This window comes from Xyrauchen texanus, chromosome 16 (assembly GCF_025860055.1).
Source record: "Xyrauchen texanus isolate HMW12.3.18 chromosome 16, RBS_HiC_50CHRs, whole genome shotgun sequence".
NCBI classification, from domain to species: domain Eukaryota; kingdom Metazoa; phylum Chordata; class Actinopteri; order Cypriniformes; family Catostomidae; genus Xyrauchen; species Xyrauchen texanus.
Genome location: NC_068291.1, coordinates 32,138,036 through 32,162,093, shown reverse-complemented (window position 1 = coordinate 32,162,093; position 24,058 = coordinate 32,138,036). Strand labels below are relative to the sequence as shown.

At 39.2% G+C, this 24,058-nt stretch overlaps 1 protein-coding gene across 1 annotated transcript in view; it reads right to left on the bottom strand.

Annotated features, from left to right (window-relative positions):
• The window catches only part of LOC127656606 (ankyrin-3-like), a 97,502-nt gene that overhangs the window by 45,112 nt on the left and 28,332 nt on the right, over positions 1-24,058 (bottom strand). The window contains exons 2-22 of the mRNA XM_052145007.1: positions 23,117-23,218; positions 22,624-22,722; positions 22,157-22,255; positions 20,708-20,806; positions 19,307-19,492; positions 15,221-15,319; positions 13,441-13,539; positions 12,752-12,850; positions 11,498-11,695; positions 10,052-10,150; positions 9,732-9,830; positions 9,340-9,438; positions 8,980-9,177; positions 8,709-8,807; positions 5,190-5,288; positions 4,470-4,667; positions 4,137-4,235; positions 3,870-3,968; positions 3,677-3,775; positions 3,329-3,424; positions 2,816-2,888 (exon numbers count right to left, since the gene is read on the bottom strand). Coding sequence (XP_052000967.1) covers positions 2,816-2,888; positions 3,329-3,424; positions 3,677-3,775; positions 3,870-3,968; positions 4,137-4,235; positions 4,470-4,667; positions 5,190-5,288; positions 8,709-8,807; positions 8,980-9,177; positions 9,340-9,438; positions 9,732-9,830; positions 10,052-10,150; positions 11,498-11,695; positions 12,752-12,850; positions 13,441-13,539; positions 15,221-15,319; positions 19,307-19,492; positions 20,708-20,806; positions 22,157-22,255; positions 22,624-22,722; positions 23,117-23,218 — 2,437 coding nt within the window. The remainder of the gene's footprint in view (positions 1-2,815; positions 2,889-3,328; positions 3,425-3,676; positions 3,776-3,869; positions 3,969-4,136; positions 4,236-4,469; positions 4,668-5,189; positions 5,289-8,708; positions 8,808-8,979; positions 9,178-9,339; positions 9,439-9,731; positions 9,831-10,051; positions 10,151-11,497; positions 11,696-12,751; positions 12,851-13,440; positions 13,540-15,220; positions 15,320-19,306; positions 19,493-20,707; positions 20,807-22,156; positions 22,256-22,623; positions 22,723-23,116; positions 23,219-24,058) is intronic.

Sequence of the window (24,058 nt, the reverse complement as noted above, 5' to 3'; positions counted from 1 at the left end):
TTAAATATCCTTAGCAGCGTCCAACCGGTGAATACTGTATGCAGCAGAGCCCGTTTACCGACTGTACCAAAACACTGCAGTATTCTGGCACAGCGACAGTCCGTATCAAACACTCACATAACAGCGCTGACATATCACACAGAGATAAATCCTTTATTAACGTATTCCCTTGAGTATGCCTTCAGTCCTCAATGAAGTCTGCATCCTCCGAGAAAATGACTTTGGCGAAGACTCTGTTCCGGTTGGTCATGTGGCACTGGATGTGCGAGATTTACATCCGTTCCTTCGCCCGGTAAAAGTTAAATCAGAAGGCAGCCTGTGTCAAGCGAAAGAGGATCTACCAAAGCTGCGCTCTCACATGTCAGGGGAGCCAAACACACACACACACACACACACACACACACACACACACACACACACACACACACACACACACACACACACACACACACACACACACACACACACACAGAGAGAGAGAGAGAGAGAGAGAGAGAGAGAGAGAGAGAGAGAGAGAGCGAGCAAGTCCTATGTGTGTGTGTCTTACAAAATATTTTTGCAGGTCTAGCAGCAAGTGCAGGTCTTTTAGCAGGTGGTAATAAGACACCAAGTACTGTCAACACAGTTCTCTCAAGAGAATGAAGGAAGACAGAGCAAGCAGTTATCTACTATTTGTGTGTGTTTGTATGTGTGTGCTGCTTTTATGAAGATGTAGATAACTGAACATTCTTAAAACTCATAAGGAAAAAGTGGTAAAGAACCTTACAAAACTGTAGGTAAGTTCACCCTTCTCTCACTCAAGTATATACCTACAGGCTGTCCTTTTTATCCCTGGCTGTATTGGGCACTGGATTCTGGGACATTTGTGAGGGTAATCATGTAATGTGGAAACAAACTCATTCATCGATATTACTTAATAAAGTGAATGTTAATCACTTTTTTATATCTCCCTTAGTGTCGACATGTTTGTGTGACATCATTCCCCTGCATCTCGGCGAAATCTTGAGTTGAGAATTTCTGCAGGAGCCTACAAGTTGTAATTTTGACTTTAAGATGGATTCCATTGCACTTTTCCTAGTAAGAAGTTGTAAAATCCGACTTTCCGAGTTGATTGGAATGCAGCACTACTTTTCAAAACTTGATTTGTCACTGAATGCTTAATCAGCCTAATTTACACTTGGAAAACTCCTGATGTCGCTAGAACAATGCAAAAAGCACTTACCAATTTGCTTGAAGTGAAAATCAGTCCTCGCTTTCCTGTTTAATAAATTAAGCAATCGCATGTTTGTCATGCAGGATATCTCGTGTTTTTAAATCCATAAGGATTTCTTTCTCAATAGTGATGTGGCAGTGATGACAGCCAATTCGTCAAATTACGTACATAACTTAAAGCGTGATTGCGTCACTCAAGGCCTGCTAGAAGGCCTCGACCAGGACATATCCTAAAGAAAAAATAAATCAATCTGATTGGCTGATGAATGTGACAATCTGACATTAGTTGCCCATTCATTTGCACTGTTGAGGGATTCTGTGGAAATTCTGAAGGCGTGACAGGGAGGAGCTCAAACTCACACGCTGCTTCAGGCATAAGGTTTCATGTTGACTGATCTAAAATGACTGAAAGCCGTGAATAGCAATTAGCTGTCTACCTCTAGGAAGGTTGTGCTCCAGGTTACACCTACTTATGACGTGGACCAATGGCAGTAAGACGGTGTTTAGCAGCCGGTTAGAAGTTTTCCGAAAAGTTAGCCCAGGTGAAATGTTACGAACCAACGAAAAAAACGTAAAAACATTCTTTTTGACAGATTTAGTTCTAAATGACACCACACCCATTTGTTCTTTGATTTAATATGAAGTATATTGTGGGCATTTAGGGGAAAATCTGATTTGTGATCAGAGGTGCAGTGTGCATTGCTAGTGCAGCAGAGAGGACTGACATGCCCAGCTCAATAGGATTACACAGATACAGATACCCTACAGGATAACCTATGGATCTATTATAGGGTTCTATGAACACACACACACACACACACACACACACACACACACACACACACACACACACACACACACACACACGAACTAATGCACTCTTGACACAACTTGCACTATACTCATCAGACAGCAGTTTCATCAAACACTTCTGCATTAGTTTGTTTTATTATGTTCCAAGATCTAGAGCTCAATTCTCTTTTTCTTGCTCTACCTTGTCTCTCTCTCAGGTAGAGGGGGTGACACCTGTGGGCCAAGTCAGTGTCACCTGCAGATCTGCTGTCACACATGGTAACTGTACACCTTTACCCCTTCTCACCGCGATTGTAACCATGGAGAGGGGTGCAGCAAAGGACATTAAACTCATGAATATTTCAGCCATTTCACCGGGAGGCGAGACAGCATTTGGCATCATACTCAACAAGCCAAATGTTTCATCTCCTCCTGATGCACAACACATCAGCTTCACTACATCCCTGGCAGCCATACGAGTCACAGGCATCTGTGAGCACCTGTTATTTTGTTTCTTTATAAGTGCATGATTGTACACAAGAAGAATATCGAGTATGCATTTATCTAGCATGTGTTTACATATTATCTAGGATGCAACCAGATGTTCAATATAGAAAATCCCACATTGATTGACCAATAAACGTAATATTGGGGGCAAGTTAACATGTCTGTGTTGGAGAAAAAAGTGTTAGCGTGTAGAGATAGCAATAGAGTAAAAACTATACATTACAACTATACAACTGTATTGCAATACAGATCAGTACAGACAGGAAATTTAGATGTGTGTAGATTAGCAGTAGGTCAGTTTTACCTTCATCGTCGGACATGTCCAGGAATTCGTTCATGGTCTCCGGGACATTGATTTTGTGTTTCTCAGTTACAGGCTGGTTAAAATGGGGCAAACAGGCAAAATACAATAATGTTTCAGATATGTCAAGATATTGACACTTCAATAAGAATATAAACAGTTTAAAATGGCAAATTGTATTGATAATATGACATGGCAATGACAAATGAAAGTGTAATTAAAATCATATAGCATGTGGCATACAGATTTTGATTACAAATGTTTCTAATAATCTTTGAACTGAAATAAAATAATGTACGAATTTAACACATGAAGTCACTAAGACCTTAGAATTGATTTGCATGTTTTGGTTGGTTGGAATTTATTCAACTCAGAATGCAAATGTGGTTTGCATAAAAGACCAGGTACCAAGTACCAATCTCTGTGCTAATTGTGGCAATTTTGTTGCAGAGGTAGAGGATCATGGGTAAAGTGTAGCCAGGATGTAGATGGTGAGGTAGGACGAGTATGATTTACCATGGCAGTGAGGTTCTTATCTGTAACTCCTCTTAGTGTGTCCACTACGGAGATGTACCCTAGTCGCCGAGCAATGGAGAGAGCTGTGTTCCCATTCTGGAACAAACACACAGATAATCAAACAGAGGAAGCTTGGTGCTGCGATAAACATCTCTTCATCATCCCTTATTAAATGTGCTACAATAACATATTGCATACTAAATGTGGGTGTTATAAGTGTGAAAAAGAGAGATGTAGGTTTGTGTGAAAGGTATGAGTGTATATCTGAGAGTGTGCTCACATATTCACAGACCAAGGTTGACAGCTTGCTGCGCAAAGCAGAATTTCCCAGCACACCATCGTACTTACCATTGTAAGCTCATTGGCTGATGCTCCATATTGTAGAAGCATATTAATTATGTGGGTGTGGCCTTGCTGTGCTGCTTGGTGAAGGGGAGTGTAACCATTCTATCCACAGGAAGAGAGAGTTCATATATATTAAAAAAATTATAAACACCCATATTTTTGACATAACACACAAATGACCCAGCTAATGACTTACCTTTGTTTTGGCATTGACTCTGGTTTGATTATCTAACAGAAAGTTGGCCATCTTCATGTTGCCATAATGACAAGCTATGTGCAATGGAGTATATCCACTCTATTAGGAGAAAAAAAAGGAAAAAAGAGATCAATATAGAATGGAAAGAAGTAAAGGATAGTCGTACCAGAGAGAAGGAAAGAAACATTTCCATGGGAAAACTTGACACTGAAGCTTAAATACATACAGCTTCCACATCCTGATAACCCTGAACCCTTTAACTCTGACCTTAGTTTGGGCATCAATCTCTGCTCCATGGTTCAACAGAACTTTAGCCACTCCCACCCTATCATCCTGTGCTGCCAGGTGCAGCGGTGTGAGACTGTTCTGTGTTACAAACACATACACAGGGTGAGAAATATTAGTAGAACTAGTGTGTTTTGTTCATGCACATATACATATACAAGCTATTTCCCAGAAGCAGCTGGTATTGTGTCAATTTGTGTATTGAATACTGTATCATTAATCTTAGTTTAAATGTAATTCTAGGCAGCCTATTATTATGGAGACAATACACTTTCCAAGCCATGTGCATGTTTATGTATATGTTTGTATGTTTACCTTATTGCTCATATTAACATTAGCATGTTTGCTAAGCAGTAGAGAAACAAGGTCTACACTGCCCTCCTGTGCGGCAAGATGCAGAGGGCTGATGCCCTGACGGGTCACTGTGTTACACTCCGCCCCATATTCCAGCAACGTCGTCCCAATCTCCAACTGATTCTTCTTAGCCGCAATGTGGAGTGGAGTGTAGCCATTCTACAGAGAATGAGAAAGAGATAGAAGATGAAAAGATTGTGGGTTTTTTTTAGCATTTGAAACATGCCTAGAATTCCTTTTGGTATTTTTCTAGAATTATGGTCTTAACACAAGTTCCACAAATTTCAGCTATTCAAATGTTTTTCTCTTTCTCAGGACATTTTTTATTTTGTGATTTTTTTTTTGTAAACTTTTCATTTCTGAAAATTTGCAGCCAGTTGTCTTGGAAATTACTTTGAATAATGAGAGTTCAGTCTCAGCGTGATTTTTACAGAGTGTGCCTCAAAAAATTACAAATTTCCACGCCACTTACATTTGGTCCTCCAAATGATCAATATGATTGGTTATTTTGTTTTTGTGCTAATATTAAGCTAATTACAAAAACACAGCAACAGCTCATGTGAGAAAATGTTCTTGAGGAGGGAAGAGAAAATATGAAAGGTCTCTAGGGAAATGAGGCATTGTTAATAAAAGCCATGCATCGAGAATGACCCATCTCTATTTGTTAGAATGTGTGTGTACCTTAGCAGCAGAATGAGGAGATGCTCCTTGGTCCAGCAATAACAGAGCCACTCTCTTATAATCAAAGTGAGCAGCCACATGCAGCGGTGTTAACCCAGTCTACAACACACACACACACACACATGCAGACCCCAGCATGATCACACACACACAAAAACCCATGTAAGCATGCACGCACACATACACACAGACATAAGATGCATGCATGTAAGCACATACAGTACATGGGTGTGCACAAGGAGGCATAAATACACATGCACATAAACACAGACACACGGTGTTAAGTTGGAGGGAAGAGAACCCAACAAACTATTTTAAGCCAGCAGCAATGAACTCAAACACAACATGAAGTACCAAACGACTGGAGAACACCACACAGACAGGAAAAGTGTACCCAAGGTGTCCTTTCCTTATTATAGTTTAAGCTCCAGGGTTGTTCAATTACAATATCTTATCTCATGAGGTGTTTATAATTGTTTTAGATTGTTGATCTTTATTGCTTATGAAAACTTAATCATTATACAGTAACTTTTTCAATGCAAGAGTTTTGATAAAAGGAACCACATTAGAGACAGGGTTACACTGATTAACAGATCGAGTGTAAAGCCAAGCGCACACTACACAACTCAAGCTCATCTCCTTTGATATTTTGTGTTTGCAACTTGTCGACTCAAATCTTAGAAGTGTCAGAACGCACAACCCATGGTTGTGCATTGTCTGCACTCCTGCGACTCACCCCAACTAATCCACAATCCATTCTTTAATGGTGTTTGATGACATGCTCTCACATATAAATTCTCCTCTTCCTATGTGCATGAGTTTTTCAATTAATTTGGGACTGTTTTAGCCAGATATAAATGTTCGTGCCGTTGATACACCCAATCTGCGATCAGTCATGTAGTGTGGGCACAGATATGACCGAAAAGAAAGTGCGCTGACTACAAGTCATGTAGAGTGCACTTCACTTAATGAAGCTGTGTTATATAGAAGTTGACTCATTTAAATGTGACACCACTATGCAAATGTAACCTGCCTTGCATAATTGTGTGTTTGTATGCATGTACTTGTACTTAAGGGGAAGCAAGATGGCATGCTGGTCAAACTGCGTCAACATGGCTTCCGAACCACGCTGCCAAGCATACATCTAGCGAATCTCCGCACTCTTTCTAACAAAACAGCGCACTACTTCTCCTAACCCGTACGAATAAGGATTTTGCTAACTCTGCTGCTATGTGCTTCACAGAAACCTGACTGAGTGAAACCATTCCGGACAGCGCGTTACATCTGCTGGGCTTTTAGCTGTTCAGAGCGGATTGCATCACGGAGTTATCGGGGAAAGGAGAGGCGGTGGAACATGCTTTTACATCAATGCAAGCTGGTATACCGATGAATCAGTGTTGAAGATGATGTGCCTTTCTACTCAGCGCTGAATCATCTGGCTGATCAGATCACAGACACGGCGCAACAACACCCGGACTCACTTATTATTATTCTTAGGGGTTTTAACAAATCAAACCTCACACGTGAACTGCCCAAACGCAAACAGCACATTACATAACCAACCAGAGACAGAAATATACTGGATCACTGTTACACTACATTAAAGGATGCATATCGCTCTGTCCCTAGAGCAGCTTTGGGACTCTCTGTCTGGTTCATCTTCTTCCAACCTACAAGCAGAAACTAAAATAAAGAGATGGACCAATGAAGCAGAGCTGGAACTACTTGACTGCACTGATTGGAGTGTTTTTGAAGCTGCAGCCACTGACCTGGAAGAGCTCACAGATACTGTGACATCATACACTCACCTAAAGGATTATTAGGAACACCATACTAATATTGTGTTTGACCCCCTTTCGCCTTCAGAACTGCCTTAATTCTACGTGGCATTGATTCAACAAGGTGCTGAAAGCAATCTTTAGAAATGTTGGCCCATATTGATAGGATAGCATCTTGCAGTTGATGGAGATTTGTGGGATGCACATCCAGGGCACGAAGCTCCCGTTCCACCACATCCCAAAGATGCTCTATTGGGTTGAGATCTGGTGACTGTGGGGGCCATTTTAGTACATTGAACTCATTGTCATGTTCAAGAAACCAATTTGAAATGATTCGAGCTTTGTGACATGGTGCATTATCCTGCTGGAAGTAGCCATCAGAGGATGGGTACATGGTGGCCATAAAGGGATGGACATGGTCAGAAACAATGCTCAGGTAGGCCGTGGCATTTAAACGATGCCCAATTGGCACTAAGGGGCCTAAAGTGTGCCAAGAAAACATCCCCCACACCATTACACCACCACCACCAGCCTGCACAGTGGTAACAATGCATGAATCCATGTTCTCATTCTGTTTACGCCAAATTCTGACTCTACCATCTGAATGTCTCAACAGAAATCGAGACTCATCAGACCAGGCAACATTTTTCCAGTCTTCAACTGTCCAATTTTGGTGAGCTCTTTTTCTTGTAGCCTCTTTTTCCTTTTTGTAGTGGAGATGAGTGGTACCCGGTGGGGTCTTCTGCTGTTGTAGCCCATCCGCCTCAAGGTTGTGCGTGTTGTGGCTTCACAAATGCTTTGCTGCATACCTCGGTTGTAACGAGTGGATATTTCAGGCAAAGTTGCTCTTCTATCAGCTTGAATCAGTCGGCCCATTCTCCTCTGACCTCTAGCATCAACAAGGCATTTTCACCCACAGGACTGCCGCATACTGGATGTTTTTCCCTTTTCACACCATTCTTTGTAAACCCTAGAAATGGTTGTGCGTGAAAATCCCAGTAACTGAGCAGATTGTGAAATACTCAGACCGGCCTGTCTGGCACCAACAACCATGCCACGCTCAAAATTGCTTAAATCACCTTTCTTTCCCATTCTGACATTCAGTTTGGAGTTCAGGAGATTGTCTTGACCAAGACCACACCCCTAAATGCATTGAAGCAACTGCCATGTGATTGGTTGATTAGATAATTGCATTAATGAGAAATTGAACAGGTGTTCCTAATAATCCTTTAGGTGAGTGTATATCAGTTTTTGTGATCATGTGTGACAAATCATTAATGGCCAAAAATGATTCTTACAGAAGTTATACAAAATCTTGTATAGTCAGGCCAAAATCAAACCGACAAAGGAGATTAGAGCAGCTAAAAGAAGCTACTCTCAAATGCTGGAAAACACGTTTTCAGCTAACGACCCTGCATCAGTGTGCAGAGGCCTGAAATACATTACCAACTACCACACGGTAGGCAATCAACAAATGTCTGCCGATCTGAAAGTATTTTACTGTAGATTTGAAAAGCCCAGTCTCACACCCCACTCTCGCTCTGACCTTCACTTCACTCAAACACAAACACCTCCTATTTCAATGTTTGTATATGTATATTTTTGTATTCTCTTTGCACTGGAAGCTTCTGTCACCATGACAAATTCCTTGTATGTGTAAGCATACTTGGCAATTAAGCTCATTCTGTTTCCGATTCTTGTTGTGTGTGAGAGTATGTAATATTTGCATATGTTGACCAACCTTGCCTGCAGCATCTGGTGCAGCTTTCTTCTGTAGTAGAAGATTGGCCACTTCCAGCTGTCCATACTTAGTGGCCACATGCAGGGGAGTGAACCCTTTCTGTGAGTGTATATGTGGCGGAGAAAGAAAGAAAGAACAAAAACAGAATGGTAGAAAAAAGATAGAAGGGCCACACAAAAGTTTATTCCACTTTTCATTCTAATGGGGTCAATTTGAAAGATGCTATAAGTAAGATAACAAACACATGGAGAACAAATATATGGGCACAAACCTTGGTTGTTGCAGAAAGGGAGGCTCCCTGCTCCAACAGGAGAGCTGCTATTTCCTGATGACCCTCGCGGGCGGCTAGGTGAAGAGGGGTGTAGCCAGAAGTGGTGGCGACGCTGGGTAATGCCTCCTTCAGCAGCAACTGCTGCACGATCTCCAACTTTCCTAGACGACTAGCTATATGCAGGGCTGTTTGGTCATCCTGGAGACCGTCATTATGGGCATGGAGCGGGAATAAGAGAGAAAGGGAGGGGGATAAGAGGAAGAGATGCAAATGACCCATATATAATTTCCCATCATGCATGCATTGGGAACAGATGTGGAAAGTGGTGTATTGAAATTTGAGCTTCTGTGTGTTTCTCACCTTGGCTTTGATGTCCACTTTAGCACCATTCTGTAGCAGATATCGGACAACATCTACCTGGCCGGCCCTCGCTGCCATGTGCAATGCCGTTTCACCTCTCTAAAACACAAACACAGGCACACAAATTAACTATCAGAAATAATACATATTAGATAAAGGTGAACTTTGTAAACTTTGTCCATTTAAGAATGTCCAGCTCCAGCTAATGATAATTGTTAACATTTACAGCACCATGCACTATCCATTGGGCTACAGGAACATAATTATCCTTCTTGTAACAATGCCTGCCAAATTATAGAAAAATATAGTATGGTGTATTATAATGTGTAAACATTATATATGGGCATGAGTATATAATGTATGTCTTTGATTGACAGAAAGAGGAAATATACCACGTTGGTAGTGTTGGGTGAGGCTCCGTGATGCGTGAGCTGTTTCACTATGTTCTCATGGCCCATAAATGCAGCAACGTGGATGGGTGTCAAACCCGACTACAAACAAACAAACAAACAAACAAACAAACAAACAAACAAACAAACAAACAAACACAGAAACATTACTGCTATTACTATTATATATATAAAAAAATACACTAAACTTAATGCAAAGACTATTAGAATGCCTAAAACATGTCTTTTTCAGTCCCTTTCCAGTTTTAATGCATTTAATCTTGAAGTGTTGATAACATTAAATCTTAATATCACTCTCATACCTCAGTGACTGCCTGCAGTGAAGCCCCATGTTTTAACAGCAGTTCCATCACCTTCACTCGGTTCTTCTTACAGGCAATATGAAGAGGTGTGAAACCATTCTGTTAATTTAGACACACACACATGCTCTGGTTGACTGAGATATCACCACAACCACTTTTATCAGAAATGGGGAACCACAAAACCCTGGTTATTCTCTGGTCCACTGAATTACATGAGCAGTGCATACTCAGTAATGAAGTTGCATGTTGTTGCATGCTGCTTATTTCCTCTTATCAACTTTATTTCTAATTTGTTCTCAAGTTTCAAGTTAATTTTTAAACTGAGCATTAAAGTGACACACAAACTCTCAGAATTACTATGGAAACAAGCTTAGCGATGAGTCACATTCCTACCACCACTGTGTTTTTGTCTCACACATTTTAAAGGGAAAGATTAAGTCATATTGCTGCACCTGTTAACAAAGGAAAAAAGTTGTAGTCCACAAGAATGCCATCCATAGAGTGAAAGAGAGAGAGAGACAGAGATAGATGGAGTCGGAGGCCAAAAATCTTAATAAAACATAAAAGAGAAAATATCCTAAATAAATTCAGCATCAAATGTACAGTGCATTCAGAAAGTATTCAGACACCTTCATTTTTTCAAATTTTGTTACGTTGCAGACTTATGCTAAAATGCTTATAAAAAAATAAATCACATAAATCTACACTCCATACTCCCTAATGCCAAAGCAAAAAACAGATTTTCTTGATAACTATACAAATGTATTAAAAAAGAAAAAAACTGAAATATCACATTGACATAAGTATTCAGACCCTTTACTATGACACTTGAAATTTATCTCAGGTGCATCCAGTTTCTCTGGATCAGCTTTGAGAAGATTCTACACTTTGATTGGAGTCCACCTGTAGCAAATTCAATTGATTGGACATGATTTGGAAATGTACACACCTGTCTATATAAGGTCTCACAGCTGAAAATGCATATCAGAGCAAAAATCAAGCCATGAAGTCAAAGGAACTGCCTGCAGGGCTGCAGAGGCTACAAAAAATGTGGCTGCATTTAAGGTTCCCAAGAGCATAGTGGCCATAGTGGTCATGTTTGGAGGAAACCAGGCACCGCTTATCAGCAATACCATCCCAACGGTGAAGCATGGTGGTGGTAGTATCATGCTGTGGGGGTGTTTTTCAGCGGCAGGAACTGATGGACTGGTCAGGGTTGAAGGAAAGCTGAATGCAGCAAAACACAGAGATATATTTAATGAAAACCTGGTCCAGAGGGCTCAGGACCTCAGATTGGGCTGAAGGTTCACCTTCCAACAGGACAATGACCCTAATTTAAAGCATTTTAGCATAAGGCTGCAACAAAACAAAATGTGAAAAAAATGAAGGGGTCTGAATACTTTCTGAATGCACTGAAAATTGGTTTCTTTTACTTTCTTTTCTCACCAAGGCTTTCGAGTTAGGGTTGGCCTTCTTATCCACAATGACTTTGGCCACTTTGTAATGTCCGCAGTGAGCAGCCACATGCAATGCGGTCAGGTAATCATTGGTGACATCATCCACAGGAGCATTGTGCTGGAGAAGCAGTTGGACGCAGTTCAGGTGATCCCCTTGGGTCGCCATGTGCAGTGGAGACAGACCGTTCTATGACAAACCATAAATTAACATCATAATAATGTGCATTTGACCAGTGTTGAGTAAAAATGAAATACAACACATTTTAAATTCTCGTAATCAGATTTCAGTTACTAACTTTCAATGAAAGTAATTACTTTTAAGTACATTACTTGGGTTAGATATATCTATTATTTATATATTCAAATAAAAAAATAAAAAAATGAAAATTCATATGTACGTCTGTTTGCGTTTCTGTGACAGCCAAATGGTATGCGACAATGAACAAGGAGAAGATAGACATTTAGTGTTTTAGAAAGTAACTTAAAAGTAAAGTAATTAGTAATTTTATTTATTTTTCAATGAAGTAATCTGATTATAATTTTAGAGAAGTAGTTAGTAATGTTTAGTGGATTAATTTTAATTTATTTTTTAATTACTTTTTAAATTACATTTCATTTTAATTTACCCAACACTGCATTTAACAGATACAATGGCAAAGGTTAAAACAACCTAGATGAAAGGTTTCGTGCAAAGGAAAACCTAGATGAAATAGCTTCCTAGTGTATTTTCTGTATAAAATTTGCAGAACTACAAAAAATAACATGCAAAGAGGGTAAAATGACCATGATGTTTTATGCAAGGTGCAATATACAAACCACCAGTCCATCAAAATCTCATTAAAGATAAGTTTTTACATTCCTCAGCATTGTAAATTACTTAGTTTGAAGGATGAAAATTCTGTCATCATTTATCCACCCTCATATTCAATTATGGTGTGTGCATCCCTGATACCCCTAACATGAAAAATTATTTTGAGGGGCTTGCAAGTCCGAAAGAAAATCCCTCCAGCCTCAGTACCTAAACCCACAATCTATGGTGAAATATCAAATTCTTGAAGTCAATAGAAAATTTGATAGCAGTCATATAGCACAAAGCATTGTAAATGTCTTTTATGCTATTATTGGATGTTACAGCCACAAGGAGGCAGTCTCATGCACTGAGATCATGGGTAGTTGTGCAAATCACATTTGTACATACCCACACACATACACAAAGGGGTAAAATAACAATAGGTGGTCTTACTTTAGTCTTGGATAGGATGGGGGCTCCTTTGTCCAGTAGCATCTCGACAACCTGTTCGTGTCCACTGCGTGCTCCACAATGCAAAGGGGTCAAACCGTCCTACACAAAGACCCACACAAAATATAAGTAAATTGTATAAAGCAATCTCTAAAATCATGCTGTTTTATGAATAGCTGATATCAAAGCCAAACCTAAAGCACTTTATTAAAGAACAGCACCTCCAGCTGCTACACTGACCCTTTATGCTTATCTGGATGATATTTCTTGCAACGGTAAGCCTTTCACTTTATTTGTACTAATATAGTGATATACTACAGAAACAAGAAACAACTCTCATATTTGCAAGGTGCATTATTTTCTCTGCAATCTCGGTAGCCTGGAACTACTAACATCATCTGTGAGGTCAAAGGTCACCATGCTGAGAGTTAAGTTATAGATCACTCAGGGTGAGCTAACATATATGACCATAAACTGTGTCCTAAGGTGCTGTTTGACATTCCCTTGAGGTGAACATACCACTGAAGCTCAAATATTTTAATCTTATCCTTTAGTCTCTAAGAACAAACTGATATGTTTGTCTGTGCAGAGTTAAAACACTGGTTTCACATTTAAATGTTTTTAAGCGTGACTTAACATATACAAATTGTAACACTGTGAACAACAAGGGTTTGTGGCTGTTTACATGTTACCTTAGTCTTGGCCTCAATCTTAGCTCCTCGGTCCAGTAGCAATTTCACCATGTTTCCATTCCCTCTCTTAGCTGCCACATGCAGCGGAGTGATGTCATTCTGTATGTGACACACACACACACACACACATGCATACACACACCAAATACAGGACAAGAGATGCAGTCATGAAAAAGTCTATCACAACTCTATGGATGATATCTATTTGAAATATATTTTTGTGAAAATATACACAGTATTCTATATTGCACAACAGATTAATTGAGAATGGAGGGGAGGGAGATTTCAAACATGACCCTCGGGCTAAAGCAGATTCATGCATGTGTTTGTTTGGGCCATGTTGGCCATCTGACACTTTAAAGGATTAAAACAGCTTCAGCCAGGAGGGCAGATGGCACACACACACACACACACACACACACACACACAAACACACACATGTTAGCATGTGTGTGCACATGGTGCCTAGGGCATATCATTTAGCCCATTCATCAACACACTTGTGGAACATTATGCCCCAGTCTGGTACCACACTCTATTACACAATAATGGAATACTGCCCTGGTCTGATATTGAAAGGAACTGCTAATAGCTGTCCTAACAACAGTAATACTAAAACAGGGTACATTGAGGGATCAATAAAGGGCCATGGACCTGGAAATCTACAAAATTTGGGAGGAGGATTTCTCTTTTTATTTTCAGGAAGAGAGAAGTAACATTTTGTGCTGTAATGTTAGTTTTAAAATAGAAAGTGTAGCCCCAGTAATGAAAGAAATATAGGTTTGGAACAACATTAGGGTAAGTAAAAGATTACAGAATTATAATTTCTATTGATGAAGTATGCTCACGAGTACACCCTTTTGTTTCTGTGATGTGCCTTTGATGCGCCATTTTGTGAAATCATCACTTTTGCAGACTTTGCGGCGGATTGCTGCCTAACAGTCTAGGCAAGGTGTCGGCAAACTTTTTGACATGAAGTGCTATTTTAAATTTTCCTTGTTAATCACTGTGCCAACGAAACCTGTACACCATCCACCCCTACCCCACAATGTCCATCTATTTTGCATTTTTTATTTTATTTAATACAGCTTATTTTTCATTACAAATTATATTATCAGCATACATTTTGAGTGAAAAATTGTGGAAGAACATTGTTTTGGTTGTGCTTTGGCTCTGCGCGAATCAATGTGGTTCGAGGCACCGATGTACACATGGATACAGGACATCTTATAACGAAAGAAAGGAAAAGATGGATATCCGAAAACATGTCATCTGAGCAGATAAGTGCCATATCTTATGCTGTTGTTTTGATTGGAAAACATTGATGTTTTAAATAAATGACGTTACAAAAGTTACAAAAGTACTCAAGTGCTTGATCTGCGTCTTGATATCTGTGGCTCGTGATGCATAAATAGTTTGCACACGCTGGCTTGTCCTCTGACTAGCGCAGTCTTATTGCTATTTAAAAGTTTTTAGTTTCCCGTTCAGTTTATAACCACATAAAACACCCTACATGATTATGATGAAGAATAACATCAAGAGGTAGAATGGCATGCAGGTAATAGGGACCTAATTTGCATAAACTACTAGCTCCTCTCTTTTACTGTAGCGTGCCAGTGCCAATGATGGCACACATGCTATAGGTTGCCAACCCCTGGTCTAGGCAGTATTACGTCGCTAATGTTCTCAACAAGGCATTTGGAACAGGGTAATATAGACAGGTTTTTTTTTTGCTCTCTGATCTGGTCCTCCTGAGCAGCAGATGGAGCAGTGATCTTACCCTTGCCATGAAGTCTACTGCTGCCCCTCTGTTTAATAGTAGTGTGGCGACATTGATGTTTCCATAGTGGGCAGCAATGTGGAGAGGAGTGAAACCACTCTGTAAAGAGACAGACAGAAAACAAAATTGTTAATCCTTAAATCCTAAGGCAACAATTTAAACACATAACATTTCGGCAACATTACATTCACCCATATAATGTGTTTGGGGCACAGCTTTTAATAATCTGTATTAAAAATCTTTGAAGCTTGTCTCAAAGTTCACGGCATGTGCCTGACACATACCGTATGTATTTTCTCAGGAACTTATTGAGTCTAAATAGACGTACAACTTACATAATTTCAGAAGTAGACACAAATGACAATATTCATATCATAATGTTCATGTGTTGTACTTGCTATTGTTTATTTCCATGTTGCTTCTTCATCAAATAGCAATGTCAAATGTAAATCAAGTCAGTCATTGAAATAACAGCACCACCTTGAGTAACAAATAACATCTATAATATGTATGTGTCCACGCATATGGGACACTGATAGTTCAACACCATTGCGCAGAAAATCGACATGATATAGTAGTAACTGGTATGAATGTGACACTTATTTGTCTGGTATTAAAAAAAGAAAGAGATATCCTGTGATAGCAAACTTAAATAGATATGAAATAATCATGAATATGATTTATAGAAGTGGAAATATATAGAGACACAAGTACATATCTTGGGTCACTACAGACCCTACACACTTTTAGTAATTAAACAATTAGAAGGAGAAAAATATTTTTTGTTTGTTTGTTTTGTTGCAATTTTGGCTTTTTTCATTAATTATTATTATTTTTTTTAATAAAGGGATGATTATTTAGAGAGAGATCGTATAGTACTGAAAAAGTGGGGGCATCATTCCAAAAAAAAAAGCAAGTCCCGGGTCACTTAAGACCCAAGGTATTAATTTAAGGGTTAAAAATGTAATTACTAGTCATTTAGTTACTTGAGCTTCTTTTTAAACCTCTTTGTGCTAGAGAGATTTATGGAGTTATATTGATGCAAAATAGGAAAATGTTTTATCTTTGTTTAATTTTTTTTATAAATTATTTGATACCAATTTAAAATAACTAATGGTAAGATTTAATCAGTATTAGAGCTCACAGTTTGGTATAAGAGATTACAGATAGTTTAATCTGGATTCTATAAATTATATTTATTTGAAACTCAGAGGAAACAAGGGTTAATGGATCTGAATGAGTTATCAGCATATTTTCTGAATATGTTATTTTGAATATGAGACACAGCTGCTGTCGAAGCAGGATGAGGCATCCTATAGGCTGCATTACAGTCAAGGGCTTCCAGTCATGGAGATTTTCATCTCAATTAGCCAATAATCCGCCACAAAGCAGGTGGTGCTCTGTGCAGCCCTTCCCCACCTCTGTTTGCCCTCTCATATCCATGGGAACAAGCCTCCACTCACTTTGAGGGGAATTATTGCAATTATTAGCCATAGGCGTGAATGGAAAAACTGCAAGGGTTTAAACATTTCCAGTATTAAACACCATGAGATTTACAGAGCTAACTCTAGAATAGAGACAATACATATGAACATTGTCTCTGATTTCCAGGGCATCATAAAGTCATCATGGATTATTCTATAATCAGTGCTCTCATGTATCTTTTCACTCAGAAAAGACATCACACAGTGATATCCTGGAATGCATTAGGAATGAGGAATATGACATAGTAGACACAGCTGTTAGCTCTTCATATTGACATTGTTAGTTGCAATTTGGCAATGTTTACTACCATGCAAAACTATGTGAACTATAAATCTAAACAGACAAACTGTTGTTGCTCACCATGTGGGCAAACCTGACCATGCACATATGCAGATTACTTCAGCAACATTGCAAAGATCCAAAACTGCAAGAATTCCAGCTGTTTAATTGATACCAAGGGAGATATTTAGTATAAAAGGCCCATGCACAAGCCCAAGGGAAGGAGGACTAAACTTACAGACCATCTCATCTCTGTAGCTGGCCAGCCGGGTTCCTTTTTCATAGCCAAGCCAAATGTATCACAATCTCTTATGCTTAAAGGAACAGCATGCTACTTTCGTTTAGTAATAAAATAGTTTAAAAGGTCAGACTTAAAATGTACCATTTTCTCAGTTCTGTAGTAACTGGATGTGCCAGTGAAGTAACCTTTGCATTATGTAATATTCTGATTCAAGTACATGTCTCCAAAAGGCTTTGAATTGACTTTCAGTCATTAAGAATGTATGGTATTTGTATGTAAACCTATTCACAAAAAGGCAAAAGTTTCCGAAAAGTACTCCTAAAAGCTGACAAAATAAACCTTCAGCAGATAAACGTTTGCAATTTATTGTCTTTCTCATTTGGGAAAATATACAAATATACATACGGAAATATACATTTTTGTCCAATAAAAAGCTTTCTAAAATCATGGTTTTACTAGGCTGATGTAAACTAAAGACTATTTTGTCATAAATAAATTTAAAAAGGAAAAGCACTCCAATATGTGCTGCTCCAACTTCTTGTTTCAACACAGGGGAAAAAATATGTTAATCAAACCATTTCATGGGGTCTTTAAATGTGAGCAATAGTTATGTGTTATGTATGATCAGGGTAATGTCCAGCAAAAGTAGTTTAAATCTGGCTTAATTGTGCTTTTGTAAATGTTGTAAATGTTGAGGATTCCTGGAAGGTAAAGTATGTAATTACATTTTTTCAACATTGAAATACTTTCTCCTATCCCTGTTTAATGAGCAAAGACAACTAAATGTAAGCCATAAAAACAGCAATATCTAAGATAAAGTTACGAAAACTGATATACTGTATGTTCAATGAAACGGTTTATTTCAACCAAAAATCCTAACTAACACGAAACATAATGACTGATCCAAAACTCCATCCATCAATCAGAAAGCTACATGTTTAGAAGGAACCCCGGCCTGTAGCTGCAGAAATCAAAGCATGCTTCAGCCCTCAACCCAAAGCATGGTCTCATTCCTACATCCCCAAAAGGGGAGGATACATAGCGAAAGAGAAGAGAAAATAAGAAATAGTACAAAAAGAGAGATGGGATAAAATGGGTAGTAGCAACACTTGGGGTGTTCTATGCAAAGCAGGGGGTGGGGGTCAACATCTTAATGTTTATTGTGGGTGTACCTCTGTCGTTCTATTCACCATCATCTACGTTGAGATGTGAGGAAAGGAAAGAATGGGCAGTTAGTGAACACTGATAGGTAAATGAAAAGAACAAAAATGCATCTAAAGACAGTGTGGAAAAGTGAGTGTGTTAGAGCAAACAAATTAATACATATAACATCTTTATAAGCAAACCATAAAGAGTATACATTAAAATGTTATTATGTTATAAAATCGATGTTTTGATGTACTTCTATTTTTAAACAGTGGTTCCTAACTGGTGGGTAGTGACCCAAAAATAGGCTATATGTCTGTTATAGGTCTGTTTCAATAGGGTCGTGCATATCATGGAAAAACATTGCTAAATGCAAATAAAAATATGCAGCTAACTATATAATCGTTGATAGTTAGGATAGTAAAATAAATGGGAATCTTTTAAAATGGAGGATAAAACTGATCTTTTGTTGTTGACATCAAAGGCCCTGTCTTATGGTACTTTGGTGCTAAATCTGTCACTTGATAGAAGGTAGCCTAATTAGGCAGATGCCAACATGGACAGGTTGTGTGGCATCCTCTCATCCTCGAAAACCATGAACAAATGTATGCAAAGTAAAAGAAAATAAACAAAATACAAAAAAGTTGTGTTAGGCCTATTGTTGTCATTACTTTAGTTACTGTGTTGGGTCACCACTTGATATCCAATGCAAAAATCTGGGTCCTGAAGCTAAACCAGTTGAGAACCACTGTGTTAGAAGGCACAAAAGAGTGTGAAAGTGTCCAAATAAGAGGATCTAGGAATGTACATTTGTCTTTCATTGTGCTCTGTGTTTGGTGAAGACCTTTGTGACTTTATGAAAACAAAGGATAGACAGGATAAATAAAAATGATGATCAATGGTTGAACATGTTTGCAAGCATCTTTCAGACAGACCTTGGACTCTACATCTGCGTTGTGGTCATTCTGAAGAAGCAGAGCTGCAGATTTGGTGTCGTCCTTGCGGGCGGCGATGTGGAGAGCAGGCAGACGGACTTTACCTTTCGTGTCATTCTCTAACAACAGAGAAACCACCTGATCATGACCCTGCTGCAGGGCTACGGCTAATGGCGTAAATCCATCCTAATGGGATCCAAAGAAAGAGGACACGGAGAAAGAGAGAGAGAAATAAGGGAGGGTTTTATTGCAGTTAACTCTTCAATTCCAAAAGACACCTGAGGTGTATTAATTCATACACCTCATATATATATATATATTATTTTGTTTTACAATAAAATCTTTGTTGCAATTGTGATGAGAGAAAGCAGAGAGTGAGGTAGGAAGCACTTATCTGTAAACTGCTCAAGGTCATTCAGGCTCGCCACAATAATCAATAAAAGACTCACACACTTAAAGGGCTTTTCCACTGCATGGTACAGCTCGACTCAACTCGACTCTTTTTTTGGGTTTTCGACCATGGATAGTACCTGGTACTTTTTTAGTACCACCTCGGTCGAGGTTCCAAGCGAGCCGAGCCGATACTAAATGTGATGTCAAAATCCTGCAGATCACTGATTGGTCAGGGAGAATCGTCACTACCAGCGTCACAGGATTTCCTACACACGACATCAATCCGCTAGTTTTAAAGTTAGCAACAGCGATAACAGTATCATTTGTTCATGCAACTTTAGAATTGTGAAAAAAAATTGGCTGTGCGCAAAACCACGCCATGGTCAATAAATGAGGTGCAGATGGTCAACTCGTTAGCGATGAACAAAAAACAAAAAAGTCTCTCAGGAAGTGTCTCAGCTGTTGGCCGCACAAGGCTACCACTGGACCTACCAACAGTGTAAGGAAAAGTAAAAAAAACTTGACTACAGAACCATCAAGGAAAAGTGGAAGTGGTTCGACCAAATGGATGCTATCTAAACCTGCGATCCATGGGAGGGAGAGTGCCCTGGACTCAATGGAGGATGGTACATTTTGTTACATTAACTCTATACTCTGCTTGAAAGCTTCACTTTATTTAGTTGACCAGCTACTGGAAGCTTGCTTCTAAAATAACCAGGCCAATTTAACTACACTTGTGTAAAATCACCATGCAACAACTGCTTTATGCAGCACAATGAGCTAGTTGCTAACAGCTAGTGGTTGTGTTATTGCTTTGGTCAGTTTGTGTCATGTTTAAAATTATGTCACAGCAGTAGAGGCGGCGCAACTATGACGATCAGCCTGTAATCCCACGCACGTCGAGGTGACACTAAACTGCAATGGAAATGCAAGCTCAGAAAAGTAAAGTGAGTAGAGTTGAGGCGAGTTGAACCGTAACGTGCAGTGGAAAATTGCCAATATACACACCTCAGTGGCAATGCTCTGGCTGGAGTTGTTCTCCAAGAGGAAGCGCACCACATCCAGATGGTTTTCCTGAGCTGCCATGTACAGTGGGGTAAAGCCATTCTGCAACATACATTGCATTAATGTTATGTAAACATTTGATTCTCATAATGAAAACATAATTTGGATTAACATGAATAATACAAATATTTAACGTTATAGATCTAGATAAACCATTCAAATTCCAATGGTCCCCAAAACGGGATATTAACGTCCCAAACACAACACCTCCAAACACCATCCCACGGCAGAATGTCATGTATAATATTTTTAGTCCCACAGCTGATGTCACATACATACAACCAAAACCAGATATTCTGCATAGAGATGCAAAAAATGTTAATGTTTCAAATTTTTCACCAGACATTAAACTTTAGAGCTACACACAAACACACACACACACACACACACACACACACACACACACACACACACACACACACACCTCATCTCAGCTATACTCTATACAACCCACCCCCTCCTTTTAACAAATAAAAAATTCTCAACAGAGAGAGAAATAATTAAATATGCTTGTGTGTGTAAAATGAAATTAAATGTTTTACAGCTTTCAAATGTTTTAAGAAGCAGAAATTTGCTATGCTAACTGGACATCCCTGTTATCAAGGCAACTCTGTCATTCTTAATATTTTTGAAATCAGCTGTGATTTCCCTGGAGGGGACAGTCCCCCATCACACCCACCCTACTGTTACCTTAGTGACCCTGTTCTCATGGCAGCACATGGATGCTGACAAAGCAGGTAAACAGACAGCAATGCTTTATGGTGAGGGAGCATCATGCACAGACATAAAACACAGCCTCCCTTTATCATCATAATTTATCTATTCTACAGTATATCTTAGCATTAACATACTTTTGCTTATAGTTCAGCATGCATTTCTCATTATTATGCCTTTAAAATGGGACATACTGTATCATGTCAAACAGGGATTTCCTTGTTCATTCATCCTGGCCCACCAGGATGAATAACAATGTGAACTAAGCCAGTATGCAAAGGCAATCATAAGCAAGGTCATTTACATATAGAAGCCTTAAATGTACAGAAGCAAAACCTCAATTCTAAAACCTGACTGTCAGACAAAAATAAAATGCTAAAAACAGTAGAATATTCCTCCTTTAACAAGCCCTGTGTTTACATCTGCATTTCTTCAGCTCAGTGCAGGAAATATGGTTAATACTGGCACCCGAGTAATGTAGGTTCAAAGCGTACTGAGCTCATGTTCAAAGCAGTGTGTGTGTTTACATGCTTAATGACTTTGCTGGACCACAAAAATAGCACAACTATGATAGATGGTGAGTGTGTACGTGAGCTGCCATGCATAAGTCCAGCTGGACGATCCAACTTAGAGAGTGTGTGTATTAAAAGGTATTTTTGTGATTTGTGAAGTGCATACCTGGCTCTGTGCATTGATGTTGGCTCCATTGGTCACTAGTTCTTTTACCACGTCCGCCTGTCCAGCCAGTGAGGCAATGTGCAGCGCTGTGTTTCCTTTCTGGATTAGAGTAGATGGAGAAATGACAAAGTGAGAGAATGAGTGGCATCTCTCCATTAATCTCTCTACCACCTGTTTGTGTCACCCCATCCAAAGGGCACTTTTTTCCCATTGGCTATATCATTAGCTATGTATTAAATCAATTAAAACCTAACCATAAACCTAACATTAACCCTATGGAACATTAAACCTAACATAGTGTGTGTGTGTGTGTGTGTGTGTGTGTGTGTGTGTGTGTGTGTGTGTGTGTGTGTGTGTGTGTGTGTGTGTAGAGAGAGAGAGAGGGAGGGAGGGAGAGAGAGAGAGAGAGAGAGAGGGAGGGAGAGAGAGAGAGAGAGAGAGAGAGAGAGAGAGAGAGAGAGTCTGACCTTGGTTGCTGCATCTACGTTGGCGCCCAGTTTGAGCAGCTCGACCACCACCTCCACATGCCCCTCTTTGGATGCCAAGTGCAATGCATTCAACCCATTCTGAAACACACACATGCAAACCAACTAAGTTCGGCCATTGAACAGGATGGAAATACTGGTTCAACACTGCAAAAGTGACTACAATGTGTACCAATAATAATACTACACAGTTTAACTTTACACTGTATCACAGAGTAGGTAATGACAGTAAAACAGCATTAAGCGTAAATAAAATGTATATTGTTTTGCATTGTAAAAACCTGGTTTAATCCATCCATACAGGCACAGAAGTGTATGTTCTAAAAGTGACATCATTGTGCTGCTTGTGGCAGTGAAAATGGCTTTAAATCTGTTTGGCAAACTGCTGGTTCAAATGTTTTTTTCTGCACAATGCTGCTATACAAGTCTTAAGAGTGAAGACATCTTGTCATATGGTAAAGGAAATTATTTTTACCTGATTACAGATGTTGATGTCGACACCAGTCTTCAGGTAGTCAAGTACTTTCTCAAGATTCCCTGCCCTCGCCGCCCGCAGGTAACTGGCATTGCTGTCCGACTGCAGAAAACAAGAAAGAGAGTAAAAAGAAGCAGTTGATTACTTCTTCAATCAATAAGATTAAAGGTCAAATCAAGGGCAACTGGGAAGTCATAAATGGTCAGCAACAAACCAAACACATTTAGCTTTCAGCCTTGCAAAAACAGTGACAGAGCTCATTAAATCAATTAAATTTGAAAAGTTAATGCAAGGAATCATACCAACTAAATTTTTGCTCAGTGCCATTAGTCTATAGTAGACACACACATTCAGAGAAACATCAGCTTTAGTATTTAGGAGTCTACGTCCTATAACTATCTAGGACTCCACACAAAGTTGCAGTGGACACCTAAAAATGGAGCAGTCCATCTTTGAGAAGATATCCCAGCATAGCCATAAAAGATGATCTCTCATCACAAAATAACAAAAAAGCACACTAAATAATAGCTTTTATCCAGACACAGTAACCCTCCCTTTTTTCTCTTTGTCTTCTTGCCTCTCATTCAGGATTTGTCTTAACTTCTCACAGCTGTTGTCTTCAGAAGTACAGAACAGTATTTTGGACCACACGTTTGTATATAACAGAGAAACGTGATGTGAGAGAAAGTAAAAGAGACTAGCTTGATGTGTATGTGTGTGTGTGTGTGTGTGTGTGTGTGTGTGTGTGTGTGTGTGTGTGTGTGTGTGTGTGTGTGTGTGTGTGCATGAATGTGTCTTCTTTTGTCAGCCTCAGTTTGATTTTGTAACATTGTGGTTGGCATAAGCTGTCACAGCAAAATTACAATACAGTACATCTCACTGACACATAGTAGGGAGTAGGGACTCTACACTGACTAAATAGCTAATGATATTTTCTACTAC